The sequence below is a fragment of the Cricetulus griseus genome (assembly GCF_003668045.3).
Source record: "Cricetulus griseus strain 17A/GY chromosome 1 unlocalized genomic scaffold, alternate assembly CriGri-PICRH-1.0 chr1_1, whole genome shotgun sequence".
Classification (NCBI taxonomy): domain Eukaryota; kingdom Metazoa; phylum Chordata; class Mammalia; order Rodentia; family Cricetidae; genus Cricetulus; species Cricetulus griseus.
In genome coordinates, this window is record NW_023276807.1 from 208,202,005 (window position 1) to 208,218,139 (window position 16,135).

At 41.2% G+C, this 16,135-nt stretch overlaps 1 gene segment (V, D, J or C); it reads left to right on the forward strand.

The window, feature by feature from the left end:
* Positions 1 to 5,358: 5,358 nt before the first annotated feature.
* LOC113831168 lies at positions 5,359 to 5,703 on the forward strand. The segment is given in 1 exon segment: positions 5,359 to 5,703. A coding segment is annotated over 1 exon segment (345 nt).
* Positions 5,704 to 16,135: the final 10,432 nt, after the last annotated feature.

The window sequence follows — 16,135 nt, forward strand, 5'->3', positions numbered from 1 at the left end:
GGGAGAGCTACTCCTACCCCTCACCAGCACAGCACCCAGGAGAACAGGAACTGCACCTTGCCTGGGCAGCTCAGTAAAGCCAACTCTGGTGGTGGAGTTGTGGGTGAGCCAGCCCTGAAATTGTGAACTTGGGAGAGTGGTCCCCACTACTTCTCTGTCATGTGGCAGCATGGTATGGAATATAGGGAATGACAACCAACACTAAGGACAGTTTGAGAGGTTGCATGGAAACCTAATATGGTAGGAGCTTCTTAAAATATAAACACATATGAAAGAAATCTGAGTGGAGTCACCCAATATTGGGGGGGAGACAATGCCCCAACTTGATATATTCATCACTGAGTGGAACTTCCAGGTCCAGGAATGGGTTATGTCTAATCAAACCCTGAAACAGTTCAGGCTATTGCCAAAGATATTGGTTGTTGTCCACATACTGATGGCAAGGCACCATTGCTGAAGACAAACACATACAAATATTACTGAATATGGAGAAGATGATTCGGTGCCTTCACCACTACTGACTAGTTTTCATGATACTAGAAAGTATTTTTTCATGGTAACAGAGGAAAAATGGAATCATTAATCCTTCTATGTTCTTTACCCTTGACAAGGTTCAACCTTTGCTTAACTACTCCTAGGTGAGAATTGATAAGGATTGCTGGCTGTGCCTGAACACTTGACTCCATTTCTACATAGGGTTAGGAACCAGTCACACCATCATCCCACCAGCAAATAAAACCAAATGTAACTGGGAAAAGTCTAAGCTAACACTGGGGGACCTACTGGGAGCTGGAACCTGCCTGGTGTCCAGGACCTTTGACCTAAAAGACTCACTTCACTCTGGTAAATTATTATCAGCAGGGATACTTTATGGCCCCTGAGACCAATTGGTGGGCATGCCCAAATGGTTGAACTAAATGTGCCTCCTACATGGCATTCCAATGAGTCCCTTCTATGTGTGCTAGTGCACTTCCTGCCCCAGGTGTACCTATATAATGGAGAAGAAGAGAGAGATCACAGTTTAAGATGAACCCCAGGCTTCAAGGCTCTTGAAGCGAGGTGCACCTCTCCCCATTCCACTTCTGCTGGAGCCAAAACTGCTCAGGCAACAAGAATAGGAACATTGGCCCTTATGGTCAGTGATCAAATTTTAGAGAATCAAGTCAACAAGTGGACCAGGTATTAGTTATGGTTTCTACTGCTGTGAAGAGACACCATGACCATGGCAACTCTTTTTAAGTGAAACATTTAATTGGGGCTAACTTACAATTCAGAAGTTTAGTCATTATCATCACTGCAGGAAACATGGCATCATGCAGGCAGACATGGTGCTGGAGAAGGAACTAGTAGTTCAACATCTTGATCTGTAGGGGGCAGAAGGAGACAGTGTAGCACACTGGGAATAGTCTGAGCATAAAAGACTCAATGCCTGCCTCCACAGTAACACACTTCCTCCAACAAGGCCACACCTTCTATTGGTGCCATTCCCTACGGGCAAAGCATTCACACACATGAGTCTATAGGATCCATACCTTTTCAAACCACAACAAGGTCTTAGGAATATTAGAAGACTCCATATCCAGATGAAAAAAAAACTAGTAGATTCTTTAATAGAATCAATTCTGGAAACCCAAGGAGGTTAAGCTCTTGTCATGATGACATAAGTAGGATTGTGTATAGCTTTAGGAGAAACCCATGGTTTCTATTTCAGCCAATCAGAGATGATTAGAGAAAACCTCAAAGTAGGGAAGAAAGGAGACATAGATCAGATAATTAGTATCAGTCTCTGTTACCTGGTCCCTGGAACTGGCCACTTTACTGTCAGTATTAGCCATCCCATTGATTCTTATCCTGATCAGGCTAATGGTAGAACCCTGCATCTTCTATTGCATCACCAACCACATTGAACCAAGAAAATTCAGTTAAGCTCTGGTCCTTACGACCAACTGTGCCCCCCAGGACAAGAGGAGTAAATGATTTGACTCATGCCCATATAACCAATGCAGAATGTGACAAAATAACAGTGCAGAGGTTCCTCTATCTTGTATTCTTTCTGAAGTCAGGTTTTTAGGCTTGATAGAATTTGATCTCCTTGATGAGAAATCCTTTGGAAAACTACCTAACTCCTTTCTAAGTACCCAAGGTCAAGATGCTTGTTTTAGCTTCTGTTAAACTGCTTGCTTGCACAGAACCCACTCCAGCTAACTGCTTACCTTACTAGATTCTGGGTAATTTTCCATAGGGATTCTCATCAAGGAGATCTGTAGTGGAAATGTTAGCCACCCCCTCTTGGAGTCTGGCACAGGTGATGTAGACCACTCACATTAGGGCGTGGTCAGTGAGGTAGTAAGACCTTAAATATGAGGTTCACACGCAGGCAGTTCTCTGTTACATGGTTTGCCTGGTGGTAGGGGACTGACTCCATCATGTGAGTACTCTCCTATTAAAAACATCTGTTTGTCAAAGTTGGTCTGGCTCCTTTGAGGTACACATTATTTGCACCCCACTTGTTTATAACCGGAATACCACACAATCCTACGGGACAAACAGTGGTTCAGAAATCTAATAGAACACTAAAGGAAATGCTCCATAAACAGGCTGGAAAAACTTCTCTTTCAGAATGGCATGACTATTGGCCACAGTCAACACTACCTTCATTAGCCTGCCCAACATCCACCCACTTAAACTGCCAGATACTAATGTGTGTCTAGGCCAAGCTGTTCTCATGATTTCTATTTCTCTGGGCTATGCTTCATTGGTGCTTCCCCTAAGGAGTCCATGTTTCACGTCTATTTTCTTTTACTCTTTTCTTAAATCTTAATCCTTTCAAGGTGTGTGTAGGTGTGTGTGTGTGTGTGTGTGTGTGTGTGTGTGTGTGTGTGTGTGTGTGTGTGTGTGTGATAAGTACCATCATTAGTCAGCCTAGTTCCATCAGCAGATGCTCCAGTCTATTGTTTCTTTGATGGTGTGTCATCCCAGGACTATCCAGACCAAATGATGATGGGTTTTTTTTTTTGTCTTTTCTCCATATTGCATTATTATTTCTGATTATCTAATGTTACTGAATCTTCACAATTCTATTTGAAATTGATAAATTCATTTCATTTTTTAAAGGCAAAGTTTCATATTTTAGACTACTATTTTCTATGTCTTTTTTTATCTCACCAAAGTCACTTTCTTTATATCCTACCAGAACTTCCTTTGATTGGATGTTCACTGACAGCAAAGGCTTATAAAGGTCAGCCAAGGGCGTTTGACCTGAATGTGTCTGCATAGGTAATGGCTGAGGTTGGGGCACAATGAGAGGGCACTGCATATGAACAGCAAGAGCAAGTGTGGATTTCTTCTGTAAGAAGGAATCTGCAGCAAACACACTGCTAATGATTTGTTTGTTCTCAGTTAAGCATGGGCAGGGGTAGAGCGGTGAGGAGGATATGGGAGAGGGAGGGAGAGAGAGAGAGGGAGAAGGGAAAAGAGAGAGACAGACAGACAGAGAGAGACAGATAGAGACTGGGAGGGAGAGAAAATGGGAAGGACATCTCAGATCCAAGAGCCATCTGGCCAGAAGGATAAGAGTGGACTTCAAATTGATTTGCATTGTTCTGGCTCTCTATAAAAATTAATAAAATGAGAGGCCATGAATTTGAAAGAGATAGGGAAGGGTATATGGTTGGGTTTGGAGGGAGGAAAGAAAGAGAAGAGGGAAATGTTGTGACCATAATCTCAAAATATAAAGAAAACTAAAAAATCCAAACCACCTATGGAGTGTGTATGGAATCTGAAAGTGCATGGAACCCAGATCCTGGGCACAACAGACACATTTGTGTAGGGGTATATGTGTCACATGCTTCCTCCAAGCCTTCTGTGTGTGTTTGTGGCCTTGGACTTTCCGGTATGTCTGATTCCCTTACAGTTAGGAATATTAAGCAGGAAGCCTTGTTCCCAGCATACAGAGCTTCACATGGATCTAGCAAAAAATGATCTGGAGGAAAAAGGCAAACTGTGATTTCAGTTGCATTTGTCTCTGTGTCCTTCTTATCCCAAGTGTAACAATATTTTGTCTCTTGCCTTACAGAATCAACTGTGTTATGGTTTCCACAGGTTCCATTGTGGTCCAGAACGTGACTCAAGTCCATCATTTGGCAGTCAGACAGGAATGGGAAGTAGTCACCCTGGATTGTTCATAGGAGTCAAGGGAGATCGCCTTCTACTTTTTATTGGAATAAGGAATGTCCTAGTGAAAAAAAGATTTTCCTTAATTTTTCAGAGTTCTTCTGGTTGGGTGCATAGAATGTTTGACATTCTGTCTATTTCTAGAAATCAGTCAACTGTATCAGCTCTACCTTTCCTTTCATTTGGAGGATTTAGCAAAATATTTCTGTGCTCTCGGTGAACATATGAGTGACAGCAAAAGCTGAACAAAATCCCAGGAGCTCCCTGTGAGTTGGCGCCGGCCACAGGGACCCACTCAGATGCACACCTGCAGATTGCAGACAAGTGGGTAATTATATCTGCTGTAGCTGTTGTCTGGATCAGAGGATTTCTTACAAGTAAAACATCCATTTCTCTGGAAACAGAAGTTGGAAGAAACTTTATTCAAATATTCTGTCTTGAATATTTGACTCTAAAGACAGAACACAGAGAAGATGTGCGCTAATGAGAAAATGCTGGGAAGGCAAATTCTTCCCTAGCTTCCTGGATTCAACAAAACACACTTTAAAGATCCAGTCTCTGGATTTTGACTGTTTCAGGCAGCAGGGCTGCTTGCAAGTGGTAATGGCCTCCAAATTTAACAGTTTTATCATATGACCATTTTTTCAAAAGAAAATTACTCTTCCATTTTGCATGGTCTATTTTCATTAGGTTAGGACTCAACACAGCACAGATTAGCTTTGAAACATGAGGTGTGCTCTACACAAAAAGAGCACATGGATTTGCTTCAGAGTCTTTATCCTGCACTGGCCGCCAGAGGGCGATGCTGCACAGACTAGCTGCCTCCACTGCTGCAGTTGCTCCTTGTATCTGGGTGAGTTCTTAGAACATCTGTTAAGTGAAGAAGTAAAGACAGTCAGAGGTCAGAAAGTTCCCAGGACCAGGACCACTTCTGCAGGGTTATTTTATTTCATGCCATTTTGGGATTTTATCTTCAAGAACTGGGAACTTCATGCCCCAAGCTTTTCCAGGAAGGCAGCAGAGGTGTTCCCAGTGCTCAGCCATGCTTCCAGTCCTCATCTTGTTCCTGGGGATGCAATTTTTCCTGAGTGAGTAAAACTTCCTCATTGTTTATAGATGCACAGGAATCAGTGTTTTTCTCACTTGAGTTTTAATAAGAATATTTTCCTCCGTGAAATCTGTATCATGTTTATGGATTTTATCATTGATTTTGCAGGAGATGTCCAAGCACAGTCAGTTTCCCAGGCTGATGCCCATGTCACCATCTTCGAAGGGGACTCAGTAGAGCTCAGATGCAACTATTCCTATGGTGGAGCTTCTTACCTCTTTTGGTACATGCAGCGCCATGGCCACAGCCTCCAGTTTCTCCTCAAGTACATTTCAGGAGACCCAGTTGTTCAGGGCATGAATGGCTTTGAGGCTGAGTTTAGGAAGAGCGACTCTTCCTTCCACCTGAAGAAAGCCTCTGTGCACCTGAGAGACTCAGCTGTGTACTTCTGTGCTCTGAGTGCACAGTGTCTGGGGCTGTAGGGGGAGCTGAACACAAACCTGTAAGATGCTGGGGAGGGCTGTAGCTGATTGACTTTTGATCATCCATTCTATTGTAAGTAACCTAAATAAAATTATTAGTTCTCACAGATGGACTTCTCTGAAATCACTACTTTGGTCTGTCATTGGTACTCTATCTGCCATGTATAGACATTTGGTCACAGCTTCCAGGAAAAGTGACATAGCAGGGTCAAACCATACAATGATTGCTGAGACATGGTTGCTTCCCTACTGGTGGTTTTGTAGACTTCCCTAATGATTTCTACTGACTGGTTATCTCCAGGAGACTTGAAGATACAACTCATTTACACATAAACAATGACTGCAGTGGATGCCTATGTAGTGTGCACTAGAGGGAGAAGTATTGGCTTCTTCCTGCTTCAGACTGCAGGTTAGTGTTGGGAAGTGTAACAGCTTGTCTCACCGCCTCAAGAGCCTCAGAAAAACTCTCCATCTGTGATGTTCAGTCAACTTGACTCAGGGTAGAATCACCATGAAGAGAATCTCAATAAGAATGCACTTGGATTAGGTTAGAGTGAGCTTCTGTGGCAGATTTCAATAATCACTGTAGAAAGACACAGCCTGAACATGACCAGCACCTTTTCCAGGTCTGCCCTGCATACTGAGTGAAGTGGAGAGAGTGAGAAGAGCTTGACACAGAAGCATTCTATGCTCATTGTTCCTGATTATGGATGTGATGAGGCAAGTTCACTCAAACTTCTGTTGCTGTGGCTTCCATGCTATGATGGACTGTGACCTGGCAGTGTTAGGTGAAATGAATCCTCTTCCTACTAAGTGATCATGGTCAAACTGTGTTGTCATAGCAACTGGAAAGAGAAGTAGGATGCCATCCTTACTCCTGCTCACGGCTGCTTTGTTAGATTTGGAGCACAAAGTAAAGAGACAGAAGGCAGGAAAGAGGCCAGAGTCTGACCTCAACAGATTAAACTACTTCAAACATAGAAGGACAGGCACTCTCTCATGGAAAATGGGGGTCTTCAAGGAAGGAGAGGAACACTTGGAGTTTCTAGAGGGCATCGGAAAGAGGAATCTTGTGCAGTTGGAAGGGCCTACATTCAAGTCTGCAGCCTCTCATCCCTCATGTTGTCTGCTCATTCAAGACAGACTATTGGGCTGGAGAGGTGGCTCAGCCATTAAAGGCTAGGCTCACAACCAAAAATATAAAAAACTGACTGTTGTGGGAAGCAGGCTGTCTCAACTGAGAACAGTTGGAGCAAGAACAGCTGTGACCTCATAGGAATTCTGTTTGTATGACTGAGTCACAGGATCATGTGTGATCAATGCAGTATGATTTCTTCTTCTGTAAGTGTGACCAATGTTCCATAAATACACAAATGAGAAGTGGAAAACCCCAAAGCTTTAGATAGTTATATTTACTATTTGACAAATTATGACATCCTAAAGTATATTTATCTAAATCAATAAAGTTATAGTCAAATGTAAAATTTGAAATAAAATTTAAAACATTTATCAATAAAGTTTTCATTGTTCTTGCTTTTCACCTCAATGTTATTCCCTTTCATTCTCTGAAATCAAAGATGATGAACTTTGTTTCCCAAATTTGCACTTTGCATTTCTACTGTATGTTATTTCTACTGTATGTTATACAGTGTAGCTCTGGGTTTTAAAATTTATGTCAATGATATATCATTGAATGATGATTGTGAAGTATGCTTTTTTACTAAAATAATTTGGAGACATTGGAAAGTCTTTTACCTGATGTGCATCATGTCAATTTAAGAATACGAAATATGTCACTTTTGATGGGCATTTGGTGGAGCAGTGCCAGCAGAAGAAATCGAAGTCTCAGTCAGAAGTGGGATACACAAAGGTCAGTAGGTCACCACCAGTCATGTTTCTAAGATGGTGCTTCAGCCCTGTGTGCAGCTCAGTCTTCCTTTGTCAGCCTTTGTCACCTCTCCCCCCAAGTCAAGTGTTCAGCCAAGGAGGACCAAGACCACAGTCCACCAGACTTAGAAGGAGCATGTCACAAACAGGAACCAATACTTACTGTCACAGTTACAGCAGTCACTGTGATATAATTTTTAAGTGTCCACAATTCTTTTACAGTCCAGATATAGCTTATGAATCTGAATCATGCTGCTATAGCAATATTCAGAGTGATGCAGATGACCTTTATTTTTACAGGGTTTCTAAAGGAGAGTTAGAAAGTTAACATAATTTTTTCTTGTAGAAAAAAAAGATTTCTTAAAACCCTCTGTTCCTTTTGCTGAGAAAAATATACATTTCTACTGACAGCTGTGGTGCTTTCCCATGTGTGGTTTATGTATTTCTTCCCTGATATGAGGCTCAGCCATGAGACTTTTCAAGGATAATAAAACATGAGTGATCTCAACAGCCCTAAAATTCTAAGCCAATATGTGCAGCTTTACATATTCCTACTCATTCTTTCTAACAGAAGTGTGAAACCTGAATTATACAATTAACTGATAAGCAATTTAGAGCAGGAAGTTAATAACCTTCAGTTATATGGCAGGTACTCCTGTTTATTCTTTTATTCAATTGTAATTTTCTGAGAATTTTTACAAGGGATCATTGACAGGTATTAAAGACATGGAGTGTAAGCCCTTAGCATTATTACAGAAATCAAAACAAGCTTCAGGTTTTCTCAAAACCAGGATTCCAGAGCTACTACCTTGACTTGGCAAGGTCCGAGTTTACAAGAATGTTGTTAAAAGAAAATAATCAGCTATTGACTCTTAATGAAACAGGATAAACATGCAACATATGTGGTTAGAATATGGTCAACATATATTTGAGAGCTAGGAAAAGCATCATAGAAAATATTTAGAAACAAGAATTCAATGATTCTCGGACTGCTCCATCTCTTTTGTGTGGCAGTCCATTCTAGAACTCACTAATCATAAGGGTGAGAAAGGGTCAAGTCCCAGGTATTTTTCTCAATATTTATGGAAAATGGTAAGACCTCTGGCATGTTTGCCTATCTGATGAGACCTCAACTTGACTGCCAGAAAGCTTTGTAAATTTTTTCTGTTTCTGAGATCCTGATATTAATAGTTTTATTATCTAATTTCAACTATAGTACTGATTAAATTCTAAATTAAATTCAAATTAAGTTGAAGAAGTGGTGATAAGACATTGTTGAATTCTGCCACTTTTAGATTATTTGTTCAGGTACTTTTTGGTCAGCATTGAACCCTCTGACCTTTCTTTTATATTATCCTTTCTAAATATTATATGCAACAAATATAATTTGATGTAGGCTTTGCATTTAATATATAATAAAATTTACCCAATTAGTATAATCTGAAAAACCCCTCTGTTCAAGGAGAAATTTCTATGCCTTTATTATAAAGACCCCACAAGGAATTTACTAATTCTAGTTATTTTCCTGTTTATACTGAGGAGCAGAAACTGACACCCAGAGGTTTGTTTTGCTGCTGGACTTCTAAATATTTCCCTGTGAGGTGCATCAAGATGGTTGAGTGGAAAAAGGTGCTTGTCACCGACCCTGACAAGCTGACTTTAATCCCTGGAACCCATGTGATGGACAGAGGGAAGCGACTGCCACAAATTGTCTTCTGATCCCTACATGTACTTTTGTGTACATGCACATACATATAAATGAATACAAATAATAAAAACTACGTGTGTTTGTTGCTCTTGCTCTTGAAGATGCTCTCATTAACTTCCATTCTTGTCAAGAGTGTCGAAGAGCCACTGGGTCCTCATCCCTTTAGGGTCCCTCTAAAAACCCTCTTCACTGCTGCCTATATTTCCTAAATAAACTATTTGCACTCAATGCCCCTTTCAAGGTTGGATATTAGAATAACTCAGTGAAGAGGTTTAACACAGAGTTGGTCCTTGGAGGAAAATACATAAACAGACTCTGTAGGAATAAATAGTTTATGGCTAGAGGGAATCAAGAATCTTTTATTTGAGACAAACAGGGTTAATGACAAGTCCTCAAAGATTGCAACATCATAGTTACATTTAGTTATGATGAATTTTATGATTCTGGTTTCTGTTTTTGTGATGGGTTACATGGTACCTTTACCTTTTGAGGTGTATTGCAGTGATGGTTATTTAGTTACTGTGGAGCTGTGCGTTTGTTTTTAGATTGGAATAGAGAAAAAGAAAAGCCAGATGAAACCACTCAGTATCCAGTGCTTTTCACCATCCTTGGGAAATGATGGTCTTTGGGAGACAATGGCTGTTGCTTCTTCTCTGCCTCCTAAATATTGTGCATTTTTTACTTTGTATTCAGAAACACATAGTTTTCTATTTGACAATGGAGAAATTCAGAAAACCAAGAGTCACAATGAACAAAAAGAAAACCTCAGCCTCCTATAAGGTATGCAGAGTTTTTATTTACCTGTCCCATTCAGTGACGTTTAGGTAAGAAGCATTCTGACTGTGTCTCCACTTGAAGAGGTTGTAGATTTTGCTTCAAGCAGTAGGGGGCTGCTGTTACTGGAAAAGGGAGATCTTTGGTGACAGAAATCGTGGAGGGAACCAACACTTTTGGATGGAATGCACATCTTGAAAACAATAATATTTTTAATGGTATGTGTGAGTGTGTGTCCATAAGCATGTGTGCATGCATATGTGTATGTACTTGTGCATGAGTGTGTGTGCGTGTGCGTGTGCGTGTGCGTGTGCGTGCGTGCGTGCGTGCGTGCGCGTGCGTGCGTGCGTGCGTGCGTGCGTGTGTGTGTGTGTGTGTGTGTGTGTGTGTGTGTGTGCGTGTGTTAATGCCTGCAGGTGTCCTCAGGAGCTAGGGACATGGATTTCCTGGTTTGGGCATTAAAGGGGGTTGTGAACCACTCTGCATAGGTGTTGGTCACTGAACTCGAATCCTCTTGAGAGTCTTACAGCATCTATCATCAGAGTCTTTGCTTCGTGAACACACAGTTCAAACGCTGTGGGGGTGGAAAGTGTCTCTTTTGTTAAGAGCGTATTGTTCATCCACTGCCAGGCCATTTGTGCCTGTTCCCAGGGAATGAGATTTAGCTCAATCTTTACTCTCTTCAGAAAAATACTCTGGTAGGACATGTTCCTGTGTAACTTTAACTTTATTAGAGGATATGCTCCTTTGTGACTATGACTTTGTGGGAGGATATGTTCCTGTGTGACTATGACTTTATGGAACTGTATTGGTTATGCAAATAATGTTGACAGGTAAAGATATAGAGAAATCACAGTTGAGAAACAAAATCCATGAAAGGTATATTATCAAAACAACCATGGATCTGCAGCTACATGTAAGGCAGAATCCACTTGGTGAACATAGGCCAATCACATGTCAGGGGAAGGGGAATTCCATTCATTTCCATAGATATTCAATACCTTCAGTTTCTCTATTTCTCTAGGAATACAAGTTGCGTAGGTTTGTCTTAGTTAATTTTATGTTGCTGTGGAGAGACACTATGGCACAGGTAACTTACAGAAGAAAGAGTCTATTTGTGGCTTACAGTTTCTGAGGGTTAGTGTTCATGTCCATAACGGTGGGGAGCATGGCAGGGGGCATGGTACTGGAGCAATGGCTGAGAGCATCCATCCTCAGACACAACCACAAGGCAGAGAAAGTGACACTGGGAATGGCTTGAGTCCTTTGAAGCCTCAAGACAAGACCACACCTCCTAACTCTTCCTAGTTTTACCATCTGGGAACCAAGTATTCAAACACATGAGCCTATAGGTACCATTCTCTTCAAACCACTAGAGGCTTGATTAATATTATTACTATTTTTGAGGTGATGGAGAGTGACCCCCAAAGCCTCAAGCATAATAAACTATGTACTCCACCACTGAGTAACACATACAATATTCAAATATTTCCAATAATATGCATGTAGTATAAAATTGTCATTTTTTTCACAAAACCTTTATCAAGTTGAGTTTCTTATGATAAATGTTTCAAATGTGAAACAAATGGATATTTCAATAGTGATACTCCTTTAAACAATCTTAATTTATTAATTTTTTTCTATTTTTTATTTTTTATTTCACTTTACATTAGTAACCACAGTTCTCCCTCTCATCCTTCCTCCCACCCCCTTGCCTCCTTCATGTATTAATTTAAAAATCATCTGTTAGTTATCTTTTAGGCTTATGATACCTGAACAAGTGTAGGGTAACACAATGGAAAATGTTTGTCTCTTTCACCCAAAGGCATCTGGTAGTGACTAAACATGTGTTGACATTCCTTGCTTGTGTGATTTTTCCAGTGGATTACCACATAGCACAAACTGACTACACAGGAAACTTAGAAATGGCATGGAATGGATTTCCCAGGTAAGACAATGTGAAAGTGCAAATAAGTCAATCACAACTATTCTTCAGAATTACAGAAGCACCATCCAAAGGATAGCAGGTGTCTTAGACAAATAAAAGATCCAAGAGTGCCACTCCATCACTGACTTTGAGAATATAGGTCAACAATCTTCTGAGGTTAGCAAATTGCCTAAAATGGGTTGGGGGGAAGGGTGAATTTACCTAACACATGTGCATTTCCTGTTTAATTCTTGGCTCACATTCATCCTTTCACTATGACCTTACCCTTTCCTAACTTAAGAAATTAAGATTCACACATGCCAGTGGCTCAGAAAATGAACTCTTCTCCAGGACTAGTGATTGTACTCTCATTAGTGTGTGGTGAGTGGGATGACACATGGAGATTCTGTCTTGTTCTATGATATTGATGCAAATTTTAAGTACATTTTTCCTATGAGGCAAAATACAGGTAATCACCAAGGTGACCCAAACTGAATTATTGTTTTTAATTTCTGTTTTTAGGGGGAAGCAATGGAGACTCTGTGACTCAGGCGGAAGGTCAAGTGACACTCTCTGAAAGGGACTCCTCTGACTGTGAACTGTTCTATGAAACCAGACAGTACCCAGCCCTGTTCTGGTATGTGCGGTATCCCAGAGAAGGTCCACAGTTCCTCTTCAGAGCCTCGAAGGCCACCGAGAAGGGAAGCAGCTGAGGTGTTGAAGCTACATATGATAGAGAATCCACTTCCTTCCACTTACAGAAAGCCTTTGTCCAAGAGTCAAACTCGGCTGTGTACTACTGTGCTCTGAGTGACAATTTGCTGAGCACATACATACCCTGGCTGATGAGGCTTCTCCACCTTCTCCTAAACGCATTTCTAGAGGAATGAGAAACATGCAGAAATCCTGATTCAAACGATGGAGTGATTAGTAGAGGAGGATGTGTAGTTATTTTTAATTTTAGTTTTATTCCTTTCTGTAGCTAATCTTCAATTGTTATTCATATTTTACCTTCATTACTTTCCCCACTTTCTAATTCTATTCCTGTATGAACATTAATTCTGCTTTATTTCGCTTTTTTATCCTCTTTCCTCAGACCTTGTCTCCTCAGGAATTATTCTAGTTGAACAATTTTCATTCCTCCTTCACCACCACGGTCATTAAGCCTTTGAGACTTTTCATTGGGGGGTGTGGTGAGTAAGTCGATGAGAGAGAATGTTATGGGTCCTTGCACACAAGAGGAACAGGAGTAATCCTGCTCTAATTTGTTTTCTATTGCTGTGATAAACACCAGGACCAAAGAGAACTTGGGGAGGAAAGGGTTTATTTCAAATTAGAGTTTATACTTCATCATGAGATGAAATGAGGGCCAGAACTCAAAACAGGAGCCTGGAAGTAGAGGACTAACAGAATGAAGTAGCGATACTGAGTAGCTTGCTTTTAATGGTTTGCTCAACTTTCTTTCTTATACAATCCAGAACCACCTGTTCATGAGTGGTACTACTCACAGTTTCTTGGACCCTTCCATACACACACACACACACACACACACACACACACACACACCTTTCCAAACGTCCTTAGTGTTAGCCCTTCCTCCATCTGTTCCTACTCTCTGCTGTGCCCTCTCATCCCCTTTCCTACTTAACCCTCCACTTTCCAGAAAATTTGTGGTAGAGTTGACTGAAAATTAAAATTTTTCTTCCTTCCGTTCATAAGAGACTGAAAAAAAAAAGATTACAAGTTTACAATAATCCAAGGCAGGAATAACATTAAAGGCATCCATTAACATTTTATTCCTCTTCTTGTGGCTGTGGATGGACTGTGAGTCATGAACACAGTTTGGAATCATGAACATAGTTCATGCCTCACAGTGACATTTAAATTTTAAATGTTTTATCCAGCTCATCATTGAATAGCACAAGGAGCATGTATCTCTGTCCAATTAAAATAATGACTCGGTAGCATGAAAAAAACACCTCCTATCTCTACATATTTCCTTTGCAAGTAGTCTTTAGACTAAGGTCATTTAGTTGGATTTATGTTTCTAAAGAGAAAACATTCATTCTCAGCATTCAGTAATTAGAGAAGTGGCCACTAGATGGCAGTAGACCACAGCTGATGAAAAGCACTTGGCAAGCTCATTTCATTGTGTTCTGAAGGAATAGTTGAGATCTGAGGCATTTGTTTTCTTATTGGCTGGGTAGATAATACAAGAAGCTACTGTTACTGTTAGAGAAAATGAGACTGCCTGGAAATATAAATAACTGGTTTGGCAAGAGATTGCAAGTCTACAAGGATCCCAGGCAGGAAGAAGACAATGAAGACATCTGTTCACACTTTATTACTATTCTTGTGTCTGTGGATGGACTGTGAGTTGGAGATTTGGGGGCAAGGGAAAGTATTTGGTGTATATTTCTTATATATCCAGGGGAAATCCGTTTTATACAGTTTCCTGTAGTTACCATGGACAAAGAGAATGCAGCAGAGTACTGCTGAATTCTCCATCCTTTCTGTTTTTCTTTCTGTGCAGCGGAGAGCCTTGGAGAGCAGGTGGAGCAGCAGCCTTCTACCCTGAGTGTTCAAGAGGGAGACAGTGCCATCATCAACTGCACTTACACAGGCAGTGCTTTCTCATACTTCTCTTGGAACAAACAAGAAGCTGGAGAGAGTCCACAACTTATAATAGACATTCTTGAAAATGTGGACAGAAAGCAAAGCCAAAGACTTACCGTTTTATTGAATAAGAAAACCAAACAACTCTCCCTGCACATCTCAGCCACACAACCTGGAGACACAGCCATGTACTTCTGCGCAGTAAGGGCACACTGTTTCCCCGGCACCTGTAGCCTGTTCTCAAACTTGGTTTGGAGGCTGGAGCCCCATCTACATCCTGTCTTATAGTAAAGCATTCGTCATGTTGTTTATCTGCAATGGTAACTAACATACAGATATTTATTTATGCTCTGAATGTGATGAGACAAAGACTATGTTGTCTGATTGTTGCTTCAGAGTTTATTATTTTAACTTTATCTATAATGCCTAACAAAATTGTTGGAAAAAAAGCATACTTCAGAGACAGAGAGACAGAGAGAGAGGCAGAGAGAGAGGGGGCATGGTCTTTTATTATTTTAACTAGAAAGAAAACTATTTCACATGTCAATCCCAGGTCCCCCTACCTCCCCACATCCCCTGCCCCCCCAACCAACACCCCACCCATCCACTCACCCTCCGCTCCTAAGGGGTGGGTGAGGCCCTCCATAGGGGGGTCCTCAAAGTCTGTCTTATTCTTTGGGATAGGGCTCAGACCAACGCCCCTGTGTCCAGGCCCAGGGAGTATCCATCCATGAGGAATGGGCTCCCAAAGTCTATTCCTATGCTAGGGATAAGTACTGGTCCACTACAAGAGGTCCCATAGATTTCCAAGGTCTCCTCACTGAAACCCACATTCAGGGGGTCTGGATCAGTCCCACGCTGGTCTCCCAGGTGTCTGTCTGGGGATCAAGAGCTCTCTCTCACTCAGTCCAGGTGCCTCTGTGGGTTTCACCAGCCTGGAGTGGACCCCCTTGCTCATCAGTCCTCCCTCTCTGCAATTGGATTCCAAGGTCCAGCTGTGGGTGTCTGCCTCAACTTCCACCAGCTGTTAGATGAAGGCTATACAATGTCATATGAATTAGTCATTAATCTCATTATCAGGAGAGGGCATTCAAGGTAGCCTCTCCTCTGTTGCCCAGACTGTTAGTTGGTGTCCCCAGCCCATAGTGATACACCAGTTCCAACAAGGCCACACCTTCTAATCCTTCCTAAACAATTCTGTCAACTGGGGACAAACCATTAAAACGTATGAGCCTATGGGGACCATTCTTATTCCAATCACCCCAAGAGGTGGGAGCTATGGTAATCTGTGGGTATAAGGTTATATGTTTAGAATATAATTAGAAAATGCACTGGTTTAGGGGAATGGCATTAGTTTCTCATCTAGGGTTTATGGTTTCATCAGTTTCAGGCATGAATTCCATCCTATTGAGTGACCTTGTGCTGGCTAATTTTATGCAAATTTGACACTAGCTAAAGTCTCCCCTTCAATAACTGGACAATAGCAATAGGCTATACTTCTGTGGGGAATGGGGGAGTCA